This window comes from Carcharodon carcharias, chromosome 9, assembly GCF_017639515.1.
Source record: "Carcharodon carcharias isolate sCarCar2 chromosome 9, sCarCar2.pri, whole genome shotgun sequence".
Classification (NCBI taxonomy): Eukaryota; Metazoa; Chordata; class Chondrichthyes; order Lamniformes; family Lamnidae; genus Carcharodon; species Carcharodon carcharias.
The window spans coordinates 119,903,720-119,919,287 of record NC_054475.1 but is presented as its reverse complement, the minus strand read 5'-3'; the positions used below and the strand labels follow the sequence as shown (position 1 = coordinate 119,919,287).

Genomic DNA, 15,568 nt, shown 5'->3' with positions numbered 1-15,568 from the left:
TTTCTATACATTTTGAATTCACAATATTTTATGCAATTACATGTTGCATGGGTAGATTTCAACTCCCCTGACACTCTGGGATAGTGAATCCACGTTCCATACTTTTCAGATGCTTTCCTGAATACATCTTTTAACTCTAGCCATTTTATGAATTAAAATGTTTACTATTATTTTTCAATTGTCCTCTGAGAAACTAGTTTCTACTTAAATCCTTATTGCAATTCAAAGCAATGTTATCATGGAAAAATCTAAATGGTCTGCTATAAATTGAGTGATAAAGGACATTATTTGGTATATTTCCAGATAGAAGTGCAAAGTTCAAAATGTTTTAGTAATTCGTTAAGAAACTAAGAACCATTTCATGTAAACCTACAAAATAGAGAAATCAGATGAGTCATAGTGGCAATCGCCACTACCCTTTTTTTAACCTTTTCATGTAAACCTACAAAATAGAAAAATGAGATATTCATGAGTCATAGGGCCAAGGTGTAGCAATCGCCATCACCCTTTTCTTTACACTAAGATGGAGCTCTGCAATTCTGACTGCGACTTCTGAACCAGGCCTCTTCAGAAATGCAGTACAAACTTGCTCTGGGAGTCTTCCTTCATAGTGCAGAACCGTCGGGGGAAGCCAAGCCACACCCTCTTTTTATGGCACTACCTGCCATATTTGGTAAGTCTTCATTCACTGACACAATGAAAGCTTTGGGGTATTTAATTAACTTTTCAGTGTATTAGTGAATGAGTGTGAGAAGGGTAGGGTGGCAGGGACAGTAGGGAGTCAGAGGGCCAGGGAGCCAGCTTCTGCAGCCCACAAGATATGGACCCATAATTTTACACCATAACCAGGCAAGAATATATTATGTATGCATCTTTTAAAATTAAAAGCTCCAAGGAGGTGGGTGATGAACAGAGGTAAGCTATCACCCATAAATTAGTAGCTGTCAACTTTTTATTGAGTAGAGAGAGATAAATTGGGCTGAATTTTCAAAGAGTTGGGGAGGCTACACAAAGGGGTGAAAATGGTGACCGGGATCCAATTCCAGGGCTTTCTGATGTTCAGCAGTGTCATTTAAGGGTGCGGGCTGGTTTGGGTCACAAGCCCACACCCTGGCCGGCTCCACTGCAGGGATAGACATGTCCTAGTCCTCCATAATTTTCATGGTGTGGGCCACCTTTTCAAAGAGTTGTGTTAACACCACCTCAGAGGTTTGTGAACCATAGTTTGAATGAGGGAACCTTTTAAAAGCCAAGTAAAAAATGTCTTACCAATGCCACCCCATGCCAAGCTATTCCCCCTCACCCCCACATGACCCCTCATACCCTTCATGACAAGCCATAGTACTTCATGCGCATTCACCCATGATACACTCGATAGGGATCACTGGTTTATACAATGACAATAGGATGTGTTTAAAAAGCCATTTATTCATCAAAATTGTTTCCATTACAGCCTAATAAAAGTGCCAATCGTCCAGACATTTAAAATATCAAATAGCAGAAACTACAAGTGCCCTGAGACCTCGATCTTGTGTAAATAAACACTGCAAAATTGACAGAAGTGATCAAAGAGCTAGAGCTGTCAATCAAGCAAGGCTTTCCCTGGGGCGCAGCTGTTTCAGCAGACTAATGATGTCCATGCTCTGGATGGAGGAGCATAACTGGACATGGGGGATTCAGGGGCCATGAGGGGTGGGGGCTGAGGGCCTTATTGTTTTTACTGTAACTGGGGTGAAGTTCCAAAGCAATGGGGCATGCCTTTTAAACAGTCCACCCCAGCATCCCCTGTTGCTGCCACTGAACTCTTTCCAGTTATCACCCACCCCCTGCCAGGTACAAAATCCTACCTTTTGTGGGCACTTTCTCCTGAGGCAGGTGCCAACTCCTGCTACCTGCCCATTGTTCATAGGGATATGAAGGAAAGGTACCAAGTAGGAGCCAAAAATGTCTCAACAGGTAGTAAAAGTCTTTGACCAAGTCATCTCAGCTGTTCAACCAGACAAGTACACAGGCAACTCAGGAAAAAAACTCAGGACCAACCTCAACCAACATTGAAGCAGGCCCAACAGAAATGGAAAAAGATACCAGAATTAAATTTACCAAAATAAATTCATGGAAAAATAAATGCTGAAAACCACAAATTACCCGACATCTGTAAGGAGATCCTGGTGATGTTACTTTATCTGCTGACCTACTGGAAGAAAAGTCAAAACTAAGTTTCGCAACAGGTATTTATATGCACATACATGTATCTTTAATGTTTCCAAATATAAACTTCTATTTTCCAAAGAAATACATTTGATATAGAAAACCTTTTGAAGGCATTACCATTACGCATAAGTGGACCTAGCGTATAAGATGACCCCATTTTTCCAGCTCCAAAAATTATGTTTTTGCATGTACTCGGTATGTAAGTCGGCCCTCTCAATCCACCACACCCTTGCTTTCCAGCCACAATGCGCTATATTCGGGTTAGTAGCCAGCCTTAATTTTTCATGCCACAATTATGTATTGTATTTAGTGGTAAGGGACCAAGCAGACAATATGGACTGTTTGTGAAGATGCACGTGAGTTTAAGGCATGCCCACTCTTCGTATCAGATGCCGATGACAATGAATTTAACGGGTTTTAAAACACAGTGAAAATTTGGAAAAATTCCACCCAAAGTGCAGTAGCAGGTGGGAAAAATGGTGTCCCACCCGCCAACAGCAATGGCGGGTTTTCACGGCGTATCATCCCAAACCCGCCTCATTATTTATTCACTCCTGGGAAACACACAGTTTCCATGGCAGGCGAGGTCTCACTCACCCTCCAGCCATCACCCCACTGTTGCATCACTCCAGCCATGTTTAAAACACAGCCGCCAGCACACTGCTCATCGCTACCATCTCACCACTGCTGCCTGGGAGAAATGGCCAGCAAAGGAAAAAAGACTGCAGCCCCCTGGTTTAATGACAGGTCCCTCGAGTGACTGCTTGATTGATGCCTTAGAGGCCTGCTGAGATGTCCTGTACCCCGCTCTGGCCGCAGGATCCAACTTGAAGGGCGCTGGCAGCAGTGCTCAGCATTAACATCTTTCAGGAGAGGACAGCCACCCAGTGCCGCAAGAGGATGAATGATCTCCTCCATTACACTAGGGTAAGTCACTCTTTGCATCACTCTCAAAGCCAGCACACATCCACAGGGCCCTCACTTACTGCCAATTCAAAGGATGCCACCATTCATACTCTCTCACATACCTTCATTGTCGTCAGCCAGTCCATGGGACCATTCACCACCCGCACAGGCCAGGCACATTTATCATCTGGCTCGGTAGGCACCTGCTTACACTTTCTCCATCTCTATCCATCCAGGACAAGCTGGCTCACAGAGAGGTTGCAGACCAGTGGCAAAAGCCCAAGATCAAGATCCTCACGGACTTTGAAAACAGAGCCAACCAGCTGGCCAATCACGATCTGGACTGGTCCTGTGCTGACGGTGTGGTCGGTGGTGCTCTACCAAATGTGAATCCAGCAGCACCACATCCATCAGACAACCATGCTGTGAGTGATGTGTCCTCTTTCACAGGCCACTGCTATGCACTAATTATCTCCCCTTGCTTTCGCAGGCACATCTGCCAAACAGCCGACGGAGGACCTGGGTCATGGACTCTAATCAAGCCCTGAAGAAACCTCCAAAGGGGAATGTGAAGGCACCCTCCCTGAAGTCCTGTCACAGCGCTCATCCACACCCTCCACCAGCGCAGAGACACACACACCTTGGTGGGACCTAGCTTTAGAGTAGCCCCGGGATCACAATCTGGTGAGGGCATCGCCCTGTCTGATCTACAGCAGGGGTTTCCCAGGTTTTTACATGGCTTGCGTTGTCGATGAAATTGTACAATATGTACAGTCCAACTGCTCCACGGTCCAGTAAAGTAGTCGCAGACTCAGTCTGTACCGGAGGGTAAAGTTTGGAGCGCTTGGTGGCACTTTGGTGCCTCCATGTTGCTTGCATGGGCGGGCAGGCTAGGAGCCCAACCCAAATGGCATCACTGTGGCTGCGCCTGAACTGTCTCAGCTGCAGAGGAATGGTCAGTTTATACAATTGTCCCTACTGCATGGCCACTTCCCTTGCCTACCCTGCCCCGCACCTCAATTTCTTGTGCTCGGGATCCAACTCCAGGGCAGCAGTTGCCCCACCTCCTCCTGCCCTCCACCAACAACAGCAACAGTTGCCTCCGTGGCTGGGCAGCAGTTGCCCCCGGCACTCACCCTCCCCCTTCCTTTCCCTGACAACAGTCACCTCTGTGGTAGAGAGGCAGTTGCTCTTGGAACCAGTCGCCCCCTCAAAAAGTCGCCTCTGAAGCAGGGCGGCACTTCACCCAGGTCCCCCACCGCCCCTTAAGCTTGCAAAGCAACAGGTGAACCTGGCAAGCTGTGGAAAACGATGCTGTTCACTCACCTCAGTTCCCGCAAAGTGAAGGCCGCCAAGTGCAGATTGCCTGTGTGCTGTTGTGAAACACGTCAACGTGCTTTCCCGCCTGCATGGACGGACGATCCGGTGAGGTCCAAGAGCCCGGCAGGATGGCCTTTTAATGATATGCTGATGTATTACAATGAGTCCCCAATGACAGTTGGCAGGAAACACGGACAATCATGACCTGCCTTCCTGCCTGATCACACCTGAAACAGATCGTGCCATATTGTCCACGCATGCCACCTATCAAGCGCTCTGCCATTAGGCACGGAAAATTCCACCCTTTAACTGTGATTAAAAGTGTTCGTGCACAGTTAATTTATTTAATAAACTGTGTCACATTAATTTAATACAAATTATCAGCATTATGCATTTTTTCATGTTTCAAAATGACGACCAGCCTCAGCCATTGGCGGTTCACTTTTATACTTGGCTTATAAGTCAATCCCCATTTTAGGAGGAATTTTTTAAGGCTCCAAAGGTTGACTTATATGCCAATATCGCAACATAAAATAGACAAAACATATATACACTAAAGCCAATAAATGTCAATGCCTTGACTACTGAATAAAATCATGCTCACTAAGGTGATGATACCAAGGTAATAATTGCCTTTTTCCTTAAGTTCACAACGGATTGATCAAGATGCAAAGAAACCAAGACCCAAGGATTGAGCTCAAGGTTCCTACCCACTCAAAAGTGTAGTCTAGTACAAATCCATCCCATCACTTAGGCTGGCAAGGTCAGACAGAATTGGTCCATCTGCAAGTAGTCGTTTTTTGGAATGAGCATCAGCAGAGGAGGAAACATTCAGCTCAGATGCCTGTACTAGCTCCACATTAGACTTTCTCTAATCTCATTTCACTGTTTTTTTGTTGCACAGTTAACATTTTTCTTCAAGAGTGCATCCAATTGCCTCTTGAATGTGGCAACTGACCACTTCCCAGGATCTCAAAACTGCATTTTTCACTGCATTTTAAATTTTTGACAAGTAATTATGCTGACAAAAGTCAGTGTTTTTTTCCCTTTAGGAATTTGAATATTTTCCTACTTCAGACATTTAAGATCAACATTGAAGATTCCCAGGTTTTTCTAGCGCTATTAGATGCATAGATAAAATTGCCCAACTTCACAAGAACAATCATTATTAAAACTGTGGTACTTTGCAGTGGTCTACCTGCAGTACAGCTACCCCTTATTTCACACTCCTAAAGAAGGGAAAGCATGGGGAGGAATGGAAGAGGCAATCAGCACATCCCTTTTTGAGGCAAGCTGTCTACGATCGGCTCATCCAGCTGTGGTAGTCATGAGCGCAACCCCAATTCCCCAGTCTGCAATCGTCAACACAATGGTTAGTATAATAATGTGTCCATGAAAATCCAATGCGAAACAACCATCCCAAACCACCTTTATAAAATAAACCATCCAATGTGCCATACAAAGTCAACTCATGGAAGGAGACGATGGCATAGGGGTATTGCTGCTGGACTAGTAAGCCAGAGACCCAACGTAATGCTCTGGGGTCCTGGGTTTGAATCCCACCACAGCAGATGGTGGAATTTGAATTCAATAAAAAAAATCTGGAATTAAAAGTCAAATGATGGACATGAAACCATGAAACATAAAAACCCATATGGTCACCATCAATTCAATTCACTCTACATCATATTAAGAAACTGAAGGCACTGGATAGTGAAAAGACAACGGGCGCTGGCATCATTCCAGCAATAGTACTGAAGACGTGCTCCAGAACATGCCACACCCCTAGTCACGCTGCTCCAGTACAGCTACAACACTTACATCTACCCGGCTATGTGGAAAACATATAGTTATGTCCTGTACATAAGCAGGAGGAAAAATCCAACACAGCCAATTACTGCCCCATCAGTCAACTCTTGATCATCAGTAAAGTAATGGAAGAGATCAGTGTTATCAAGCACCACTTGCTTAGCAATAACTTGCTCACTGATGCCCAGTTAGGGTTCTGCTAGGGCCACTCAGCTCCTGACCTCATTACAGCCTTGTTTCAAATGTGGTTCAGAGGAGCTGAACTCCAGAGGCCACATTTGACTGAGTGTGGCATCAAGGAGCCCTAGTAAAACTGGAGTCAAAGGAATCAGGGGGAAAACTCTCTGCTGTTTGGAGTCATACCTAGCACAAAGAAAGATGATTGTGGCGTTGGAGGTCTGCTCCAGGGCATCACTGCTGAAGTTCCTCAGCCCAACCATCTTTAGCTGCATTATCAATGACCTTCCTTCCATCACAAGGTCAGAAATTGGGATGAGCCTGATTGCACAATGTTCAGCACCATTTGTAACTCCTCAGATACTGAAGCAGTCCATATCCAAATGCAGCAAGACCAGGACAATATCCAGGTTTGTGCTGACAAGTGGCACGTAACATTCGCGCCACACAAGTGCTGGGTAATGGCCATTTTTAACGAGAGAGAATCTAACCATCACCCCTTGATGTTCAATGGCATTACCATCACTGAATCCCCCACTATCAACATCCTGGGGGGGGGGGGGGGGGGCAGTTACCATTGACCAGAAACTGAACTGGACTAGACATATAAATACTATGGCTACAAGAGCAGATAAGATGCTAGGAATCCTACAATGAGTAACTCACTTCCCAATACCTGTCCAGCATCTACAAGGCACAAGTCAGGAGTGTGATGGAATACTCTCCACTGCCCTGCATGAGTGCAACTCCAATAACACCCAAGAAGCTTGACACCATCCAGGACAAAGCAGCCCACTTGACTGGCACCCCTTCCACAAATATTCACTCCCTCTACCACCCACGAACAGTTGCAGCAGTGTGTACTATCTACAAGATGCACTGCAGAAAATCATCAAAGCTCCTAAAGCAGCACCTTCAAAACCCACAATCACTATCTTCTAAAAGGAGAAGGGCAGCAGATACATGGGAACACCACGACTTGGAAGTTCCCCTCTAAGCCATTCACCATCCTGAATTGGAAATACATCACCGTTCCTTCACTGTTGCCAGGCCAAAATCCTGAACTCCCTCCCTAACAGCACTGTGGGTGTACCTACACCTCAAGAACTGCAGCAGTTCAAGAAGGCAGCTTACCACCACCTCCTCTAGGGCAATTAGAGATAGGCAATAAATGCTGGCCTAGCCAGCAATGCCCACATCCTATAAATTAATTTTTAAAAAAATCTCAAAAACGTTAGCATGTAAGTACAGCAATTAATTAGAAAGACAAATGGAATGCAGGCCTTTAATGCAAGGGAGATGGAGTATAAAAGCAGGGATGTCTTGCAACACCTCCATGTGGCATTGATGAGACCACCCCTAGAATTCTGTACACAGTTTTGATCTCTTTACTTAGAGGTATTTACTTGCGTTGGATGCAGTTCAGGGAAGGTTCACTAGGTTGATTCCTGGGATGAAGGGGTTGACTTATGAGAATAGGTTGAAGAGGCCTATACAGGCGAGTCAAGGCTAATGGGTGTAGGCCATGGATCGGCCAATACTCATTAGAGTTTAGAAGAATGAGAAACAATCTTATTGAAACAAAATTCTGAGGGGGCTTGATGCACAGATGATGTTTCCACTTGTGGGGGAATCTGGAACTAGGGGGCAGAGTTTAAAAATAAGGGGCCTCTCATTAGAATTCTCTTCCACAGAGCAGTGGAAGTCGCGTCACTGAATGATATTCAAGGCCGAGTTAGATTTTTGATCTTCAAGCGAGTCAAGGCTAATGGGTGTAGGCCATGGATTGGCCATGATCTTACTGATGTTGGAGCAGGCCCAATGGGCCAGACCTGCTCCGATTTCTTATCATTTTCCTTCTCCTTGCTACACAGGGGTAAGCAAAAATCAATGGAAACAACTATGAGCAGGAACTCCAATCAAACTGCTCTCTAAGCTATAACCCGAGCACAGTAAGCCCAGATAAAGCTATGCCAAAGGGAGGGAGATAAAAAGAGACAGGTAACTATTAGCCAGTTAGCTTAACATCCATCACTGAGAAAATGTTAAGAGTCATTATAAAATGATGTCATAGCACAGTATTTAGAAATGCATAATATAATCAAGCAGAGGCAGCATGGCTTCATGAAGGGGAAATCATGCCCGCCAAATTTATTAGAGCTCTTTAAGGAGGTAACAAGCAGGATAAATAAAGGGGAACCAGTAGATGTAATATATTTGGATTTCCAAAAGGCATTTGGTAAGGTGCCGCGCATAAGGCTACTTATGATAAGAACCCATGGTGTTAGGGGTAGTATATTAGCATGGACAGAGGACTGGCTAGCTAATAGAAGAGAGAGTTGGGATAAGGGGGGCATTTTCAGGATGGCAACCAGTACCTTGTGGAGTGCCACAGGGTCTGTGCTGGGACACATTCTTTACAATGTATATAACAATGACTTGGATGAGGAAAGTGAATGTACTATTGCCAAGTTTGTGGATGACACAGGAATAGGTGGGAAGGCAAGCAGTGAGATGATACAAAGGTCCACAGAGGGACATGGACAGGTTGAGTGGACAAAAACTTGGCAGTTGGAATATAATGTGGGAAAATGTGAGGTTATACACTTTGGCAGGATGAATAGAGGAGCTGAATATTGTTTCAATGGGGAAAGACTGAAGAAAGCTGCAACACAGAGGGACCTGGGGGCCCTCATGCATGAATCCCAAAAAGCTACCATACAAGTTCAGCAAGTAATAGTGAAGGCAAATAGAACATTGACCTTTATTTCAAAGAGAATGGAGTATAAAAATGAGCAAGTCCTGCTAAAACTATACAAGTTAGACCATACCTAGAATACTATGAACAGTTTTGATCCCCTTATCTTAAGGAATGATATACTGGCGTTACAGACAGTCCAGAGGGGGCTCACTGGGTTGATCCTGGGTATGGAGGGATTTTCTTATGAGGAGAGGTTGAGCAGGTTGGGCCTATTTTCATTGGAGTTTAGAAGATTGAGAGACGACCCTTATCGAAACATATAAGATTCTTAGAAGGCTTGACAGGGTAGATGCTGAGAGGTTGCTTCCCCTTGTGGGAGAGTAAGGCCAAAGGGCATAGTCTCAGAGTAAGGGGTCGCCCATTTAAGACAAGAGCTGAGGCGGAATTCCTTCTCTCATAAGGTAGTGAATCTGTTGAATTCTTTACCACACAGGGATTTAGAGACTGGGTCATTAAAGTAATTCAAGGCTGAGATAGATTTTTCATCAGTAAGGGAATCAAGGGTTATGGGGAAAAGGCAGGAGAGTGGAGTTGAGGGATATATCAGCCGTGATCTCATTGAATGGCAGAGCAGCCTCGATGGGCTGAATGGCCTACTTCTGCTCCTACGGCTTACATTCTAATAGCATACTATACCACCCACTGAGTGTTCTGGTACATTTGTTTTAAGTGAATATAAATATGTATGAGTAAGAATTGCAGTAATTAGAATGCTCCCTTTTTATGTATGAAACCTGAGTTAAACTGCAGCCCTGCAGATGAAACGTTTCTGCTGCTGGCCACAAGGACCACGTGAATTCAGGCAGTCTGAGCACTAAACTGGAAATCTCGACCAACAAGGATAACTAAGGACTAAAAATAAACAAAGCTGGTGCAAACTGGAGTCAAGATTAAAGTATATTCAAGCAAAAAACAGATTTATCCTGTACAAGGCATATGCTTCATGGGCCTGGAGATTCTGACAGTATCAAGAAAGAATTAGTAACTTTGCTCCCAACCTTAATTTAATAACCACAAAATAAAGCAAAATCTTTGTTATTAGTTATGTGTAACTGCACAGAAAAATCAACAGGGACTAAATTATTGTGCTAAATTTGCAAATGTAATTGCAAGAAAATTGATGTTTGCCATTTGCAAATGCAGCACTGTAACTGTTGAAGAAGCTGAGAAGTGTAATTAAATCTCCTGAAATTAAGAGCAAATAAGAACTGAAATCTAATGAAATTTGGAAAAGGGTGAAACAAGTGTGCAGTACAACCTACACTATGTTCTACATGCAAACGACAACATGAGGGCAGTGTGCACACATTCAGAGGGATTGTCATCGTTCCTAAACTGAAATTTGTTGTGTCACATGTCTTAGAGAAAATCAATGTGGGGCATGAAAGAGAAGAGCACGCATGTGAGTGAGAGCAACATTCACAAATACCTATCGGACTCCAATGTTTTTTTCTTCCTGTCCCTTCCACTTATTGAAGATGAGTGAGTGAAAAGTCTGGAAAAAAAATAAAAACGTGAAAAGCAATGACTTAGTCATTTTAAATTCACAACTTCAAAAATACTGTAGCAAAATTTAAAGCTCAATGCCCCATTCTTCCTGATTTTAAAAGAAGCTACCCAAGAGTTTCCAAGCTTTGACTCACATGAACAATGTCATACCAGATACAGTTTTTATATAAATGATAAGATCCTTCAAAAAGCAATAAAGTTAAAAAGCTGTAGGATATTGATTGCTCATTTACCATAAACATTTTAAATTATCTATGGCACTGCTCGATTCCTGGTTTCTTTCTCAAATCTTCAACAGCTTGCAAGTTAATTGTTTTATCAACTGCACTTCTGTAATCTTTGCCGAGATGAAGCAGAAAAATAACTATGAATGACTCAATAACTTTAATAATAAGCCAGTAGGTGCATGTGCATGGAAAATATGAATTCCTTTTAGCAGCCAACGTTTTCCTCTATTCACATTGAATAAAAATCCAGAATAAACCAAGTATCACAAGCTTTCTCACTAGAAAATAAAGTCAGTTTTACATGGAAGAATATTCAGTTTTCTGCTAAAATGTAAGCCTACAACATCCAACCAAAAAAGCAAAGATTATTTTCAACATTGCAGGACCAAATAATACCTTAATTATTTTTTTATTATTGATCGCTGGGATGTGGGCACCACTAATGAGGCCGGTATTTATTGCCAATGCCCGACTGCCCATGAGAAGGTGCTGGTGAGTGGCCTTCTTGAACCGCTGCAGTCCCTGTGGTGTAGTTACATCCACAGTGCTGTTAGAGAGGGAGTTCCAGGATTTTGACCCAGTGACAGTGAAGGAACGGCAGCATTTTTCCAAGTCATGATGCTGAGTAGCTTGGAGGGGAACTTCCAAATGGTGGCGTTCCCATGTATCTGCTGCCCTTGTCCTTCTCAATGGTAGTGGTCGTAGGTTTGAAAGGTGCTGTCTAAGGAGCCTTGGTGAGTTCTTGCAGTGCACCAAGTTGATGAGATACACTGCTGGCACCGTGTGTCACTGTGGAAGGAGTGAATGTTTGAGCTTGGAGTAACAATCAAGGGGGCTGCTTTATCCTGGATGGTGTGAAGCTTCTTGAGGGTTGCTGAAGCTGCACTCTTCCAGGCAAGGGGAGAATATTCCATCACACTCCTGACTTGTGCCTTGGACAGGCTTTGGGGAGTCAGGAGATGAATTATTCATCACAAGGTTCCTCGCCTCTGACCTGCTCTTGTAGCTACAGTATTTATATGGCTAGTCCAGTTGAGTTTTTGGTCAATGGTAACCCCCAGGGTGTTGACAGTGGGGGATTCAGTGATGGTGATACCACTGAATGTCAAGAGGCGATAATTAGATTCTCTCTTGTTGGTGATGGTCATTGCCTGGAACTTGTGTGGCGTGAATGTTACTAGCCACTTGTCAGCCCAAGCCTGGATATTGTCTAGGAATTGCTGTATTTGGACATGAACTGCTTCAGTATCTGAAAAGTTGTGAATGGTGAACATTGTGCAATCATCAGCGAACATTCCAACTTCTGACCATGATGGAAGGAAGGTCATTGATGAAGCAGTTGAAGATGACTGGGCCGTGGACATTATCCTGAGGAACTCCTGCAGTGATGTCTTAGAACTTGGATGATTGACCTCCAACAGCCACAACCATCTTCTTTTGCGCTTGCTATGATTCCAAACAGCGGAGAGAGTTCCCTGATTCTTATTGATTCCAGTTTTTCTATGGCTTTTTGATGCCACACTCAGTCAAATGCTGCCTTGATATCAAGGGTTGTCGCACTCACCTCAGCTCTGAAGTTCAGCTCTTTTGCCCGTGTTTTAACCAAGGCTGTAATGAGGTCAGAAAATGGTGGCCCTGGTGGAACCCAAACTGAGTGTCAGTAAGCAGGTTATTGCTAAGCAAGTGCTGCTTGATACCACTGTTGATGACTCCTTCCATCACTTTACTGATGATGGAGAGTTGACTGATGGGGTGGTAATTGGCTGAGTTGGATTTGTCCTGCTTTTTGTATATAGGACATTCCTGTGGAATTTTCCACATTGCTGGGTAGGTGCCATTTTGTAGATGTACTGGAACAGCTTGACTAGGGGCATGGCAAGCTCTGGAGCACAAGTCTTCAGTACTATTGCCAGAATGTTGTCAGGGCCCATAGCCTTTGCAGTATCCAGCGTCTTCAGCAGTTTCTTGATCTCACGTGGAGTAAATTGGCTGAAGACTGGCATCTGTGATGCGGGGGACCTCTGGAGGATGGCAAAATGGATTATTCTCTCAGCACATCTGGCGGAAGATTACTGCAAATGCTTCAGCCTTGTCTTTTGCACAGATATGCTGGGCTCTTCCATCATTGAGGATGGAGATATTCGTGGAGTCTCCCCTTCGAGTGAATTGTTTAATTGTCCACCACCACTCATGGATATGGCAGGACTGCAGAGCCTACATCTAGTCCATTGGTTGTGGAATCGCTTAGCTCTGCTTATCATTTGCTGCTTACGTTGTTTGGCACACAAGTAGCCTCATGTTGCAGCTTCACCAAATAGACACATTTTTAGGTATGCCTGGTACTGCTCCTGGCATGCCCTCCCTCTTCATTGAATCAGGGTTGATCCCCTGGCTTGGTGGTAATGATAGACTGGGTGATATGCCAGGCCATGAGGTTACAGATTGTGGCTGACTATGATTCTGCTGCTGCTGATGGCCCACAGTGCCTCATGGATGCCCAGTTTTGAGTCGCTAGATCTGTTTGAAATCTATCCCAATTAGCATTGTAGTAGTGCCACATTACACAACGCAGGGTATCCTCAATGTGAATATGGGATTTCGTCTCCACAAGCACTGTGTGATAGTATCGGTAGGGGATGAGCAGATGCATCTGCGGCAGTCAGGTTGGTGAGGATGAGGTCAACTATGGTCCTGCCGCACACCCAGTCTAGCAGCTATGTCCTTTAGGACTTGGCCAGCTCAGTCTGAGGTGGTGTCACCGAACCACTCTTGATGATGGACATTGAAGTCCCCCACCCAGAGTACATTCTGCACCCTTGACACCCTCAGTGCTTCCTCCAAGTGGTGTTCTACATGAAGGAGTACTGATTTTTCTGCTGAGTGGGGGAGGGATACATGGTAATCAGCATATTTTCTTGCCTATGTTTGACCTGATGCCATGAGACTTCATGGGGTATGGAGTCGATGTTGAGGATGCCCAGGGCAACCCCCTCCCGACCATATACCACTGTGCCGCCACCTCTGATGGGATGGTGATGTTGGTGTCTGAAACATGATCTGAAAGTTATGATTCCGTAAATATCACTATGTCAGGCCGTTGCTTGACTAGTCTATCAGATAGCACTCCCAATTTTGGCACAAGCCCCAGATGTTAGTAAGGAGGACTTTACAGGGTCAACAGGGCTGGGTTTGCCATTGTAGCTTCCCAAGCCACCGCTCCCTGGGTCATGCTCTGGCCAAGCTGGGTCCCACTCTGGTTGCCTTATGCCCTGCTCCCTGGTAACTCTGTTACTTTACCCATGCTGTCTACCATTTCTGCTCCCTTGTTCATGCTCCTCGAAACCTTTGTTCCCTGGGCCATGCTCCCCAGGCCCCGAACTCACCGCTGCTGGTGTTTGCTGCTGCTCCAATCACAGATTGTTTCTCTCCCACGAACACAGGAGAGAAATGGCCTGTGATTGGAAGAGCAGCTCAATGCAAAATCTTTCATTCAAACTTACCTGTTTGGCCAGCATTTTGAAAACTAGTTCCTGGGGGGTCACATAGAGGGTCTTCACAGGCCGCAATTGGCCAATGGGCTGTATGTTGGACAAGCCTGGTGTAAATCGTTTCCTTATGTCTTTATTCAGCCATAGAGTTTCAGTAACATTTAGCAGAATATATTTTCCTGGACTCTGAGCACTGTTTTAAATGGCTCCCATTATTGGTCTACATTGGGAAACAATATTGGCAAACAGGTTATTTTTCCACGTTCTATTTTCAGCCCCACAATCAACTTTTCTCCAACCTGTTAATCTGGTTTCAGTCATACCTATGCCCTCTCAATCATTGTTTTGCATTTCTATTGGCTAAAGGGCTGATGTGGAAATGAGAGGTTCTTTTTCATGGGACACTGGCACCAGTACTAGGACTGGAAAGAGCTGTGCTGAAGGGATGAGCTCCACTTGAAAAGGGATGGGATCACTGTCCTAGTGGAAAGGGTAATTAAGGACGTAGAGAAACCTTTAACCTAATGAGGAGGGTGACACAGGAAGGAGCTACAAGAAATAGAAACAGCCTAAATGTAAGCACAGGAGGGCCAGACAGCATAGGAAAGGAAAAAGGGAGGACAGTGAAAGCAAGGGAAGAAACTGCGTTACAGATGGGAATCTAAAAAGATGGCTAAACAAAGTGAGAGGGAATCCTAATAAAATGAGATGAAATGTCTGATAACAATGCACACAGTAATAAAATAGGGGGTCTGGAGGCAATCATAGATTGGGAGAAACTAGACATGATAGGGATTACTGAGACGTGGCTACAGAAAAGTCATGACTGGGAAATAAACATTGCAGGGCATAACATATTTAGAAAACATAAAGAGGAAAAAGGGGGAGCCAGAGTAGCCAAGCTTATTAGGGATAACAATGGCATTGGAAAAAAGAGGCGCAAGCTTTGAACAAGACAAAACTAGAATCCATATGGATAGAAACAAAAGACAATAAATCAATCACACTAATAGGTGCGGTCTCCTGTCTAGTGGAAGGGGGATGGGGAAAAAAAATGCAGACAAATTGGGGAATGGAGTCAAAAAACATAGAATAATCATCATGGGGAATTTCAACTACCCTGGTATTAATTGGACAGAAGAGATAGGTAATGGATGCAA

General features: G+C 44.3%; 1 protein-coding gene across 8 annotated transcripts in view; it reads right to left on the bottom strand.

Annotated features, from left to right (window-relative positions):
• The window catches only part of lrch2 (leucine-rich repeats and calponin homology (CH) domain containing 2), a 134,235-nt gene that overhangs the window by 45,763 nt on the left and 72,904 nt on the right, over positions 1–15,568 (bottom strand). For 4 of the 8 annotated variants that reach the window (XM_041194719.1, XM_041194723.1, XM_041194722.1 and 1 more), the window contains 2 exons: positions 10,614–10,679; positions 2,101–2,191 (listed from right to left, as the gene is read on the bottom strand). In XM_041194719.1, coding sequence (XP_041050653.1) covers positions 2,101–2,191; positions 10,614–10,679 — 157 coding nt within the window. Of the gene's footprint in view, positions 1–2,100; positions 2,195–10,613; positions 10,680–15,568 lie in introns of all 8 variants that reach the window. The other 4 variants (XM_041194720.1, XM_041194725.1, XM_041194721.1 and 1 more) reach the window with 2 other exon arrangements.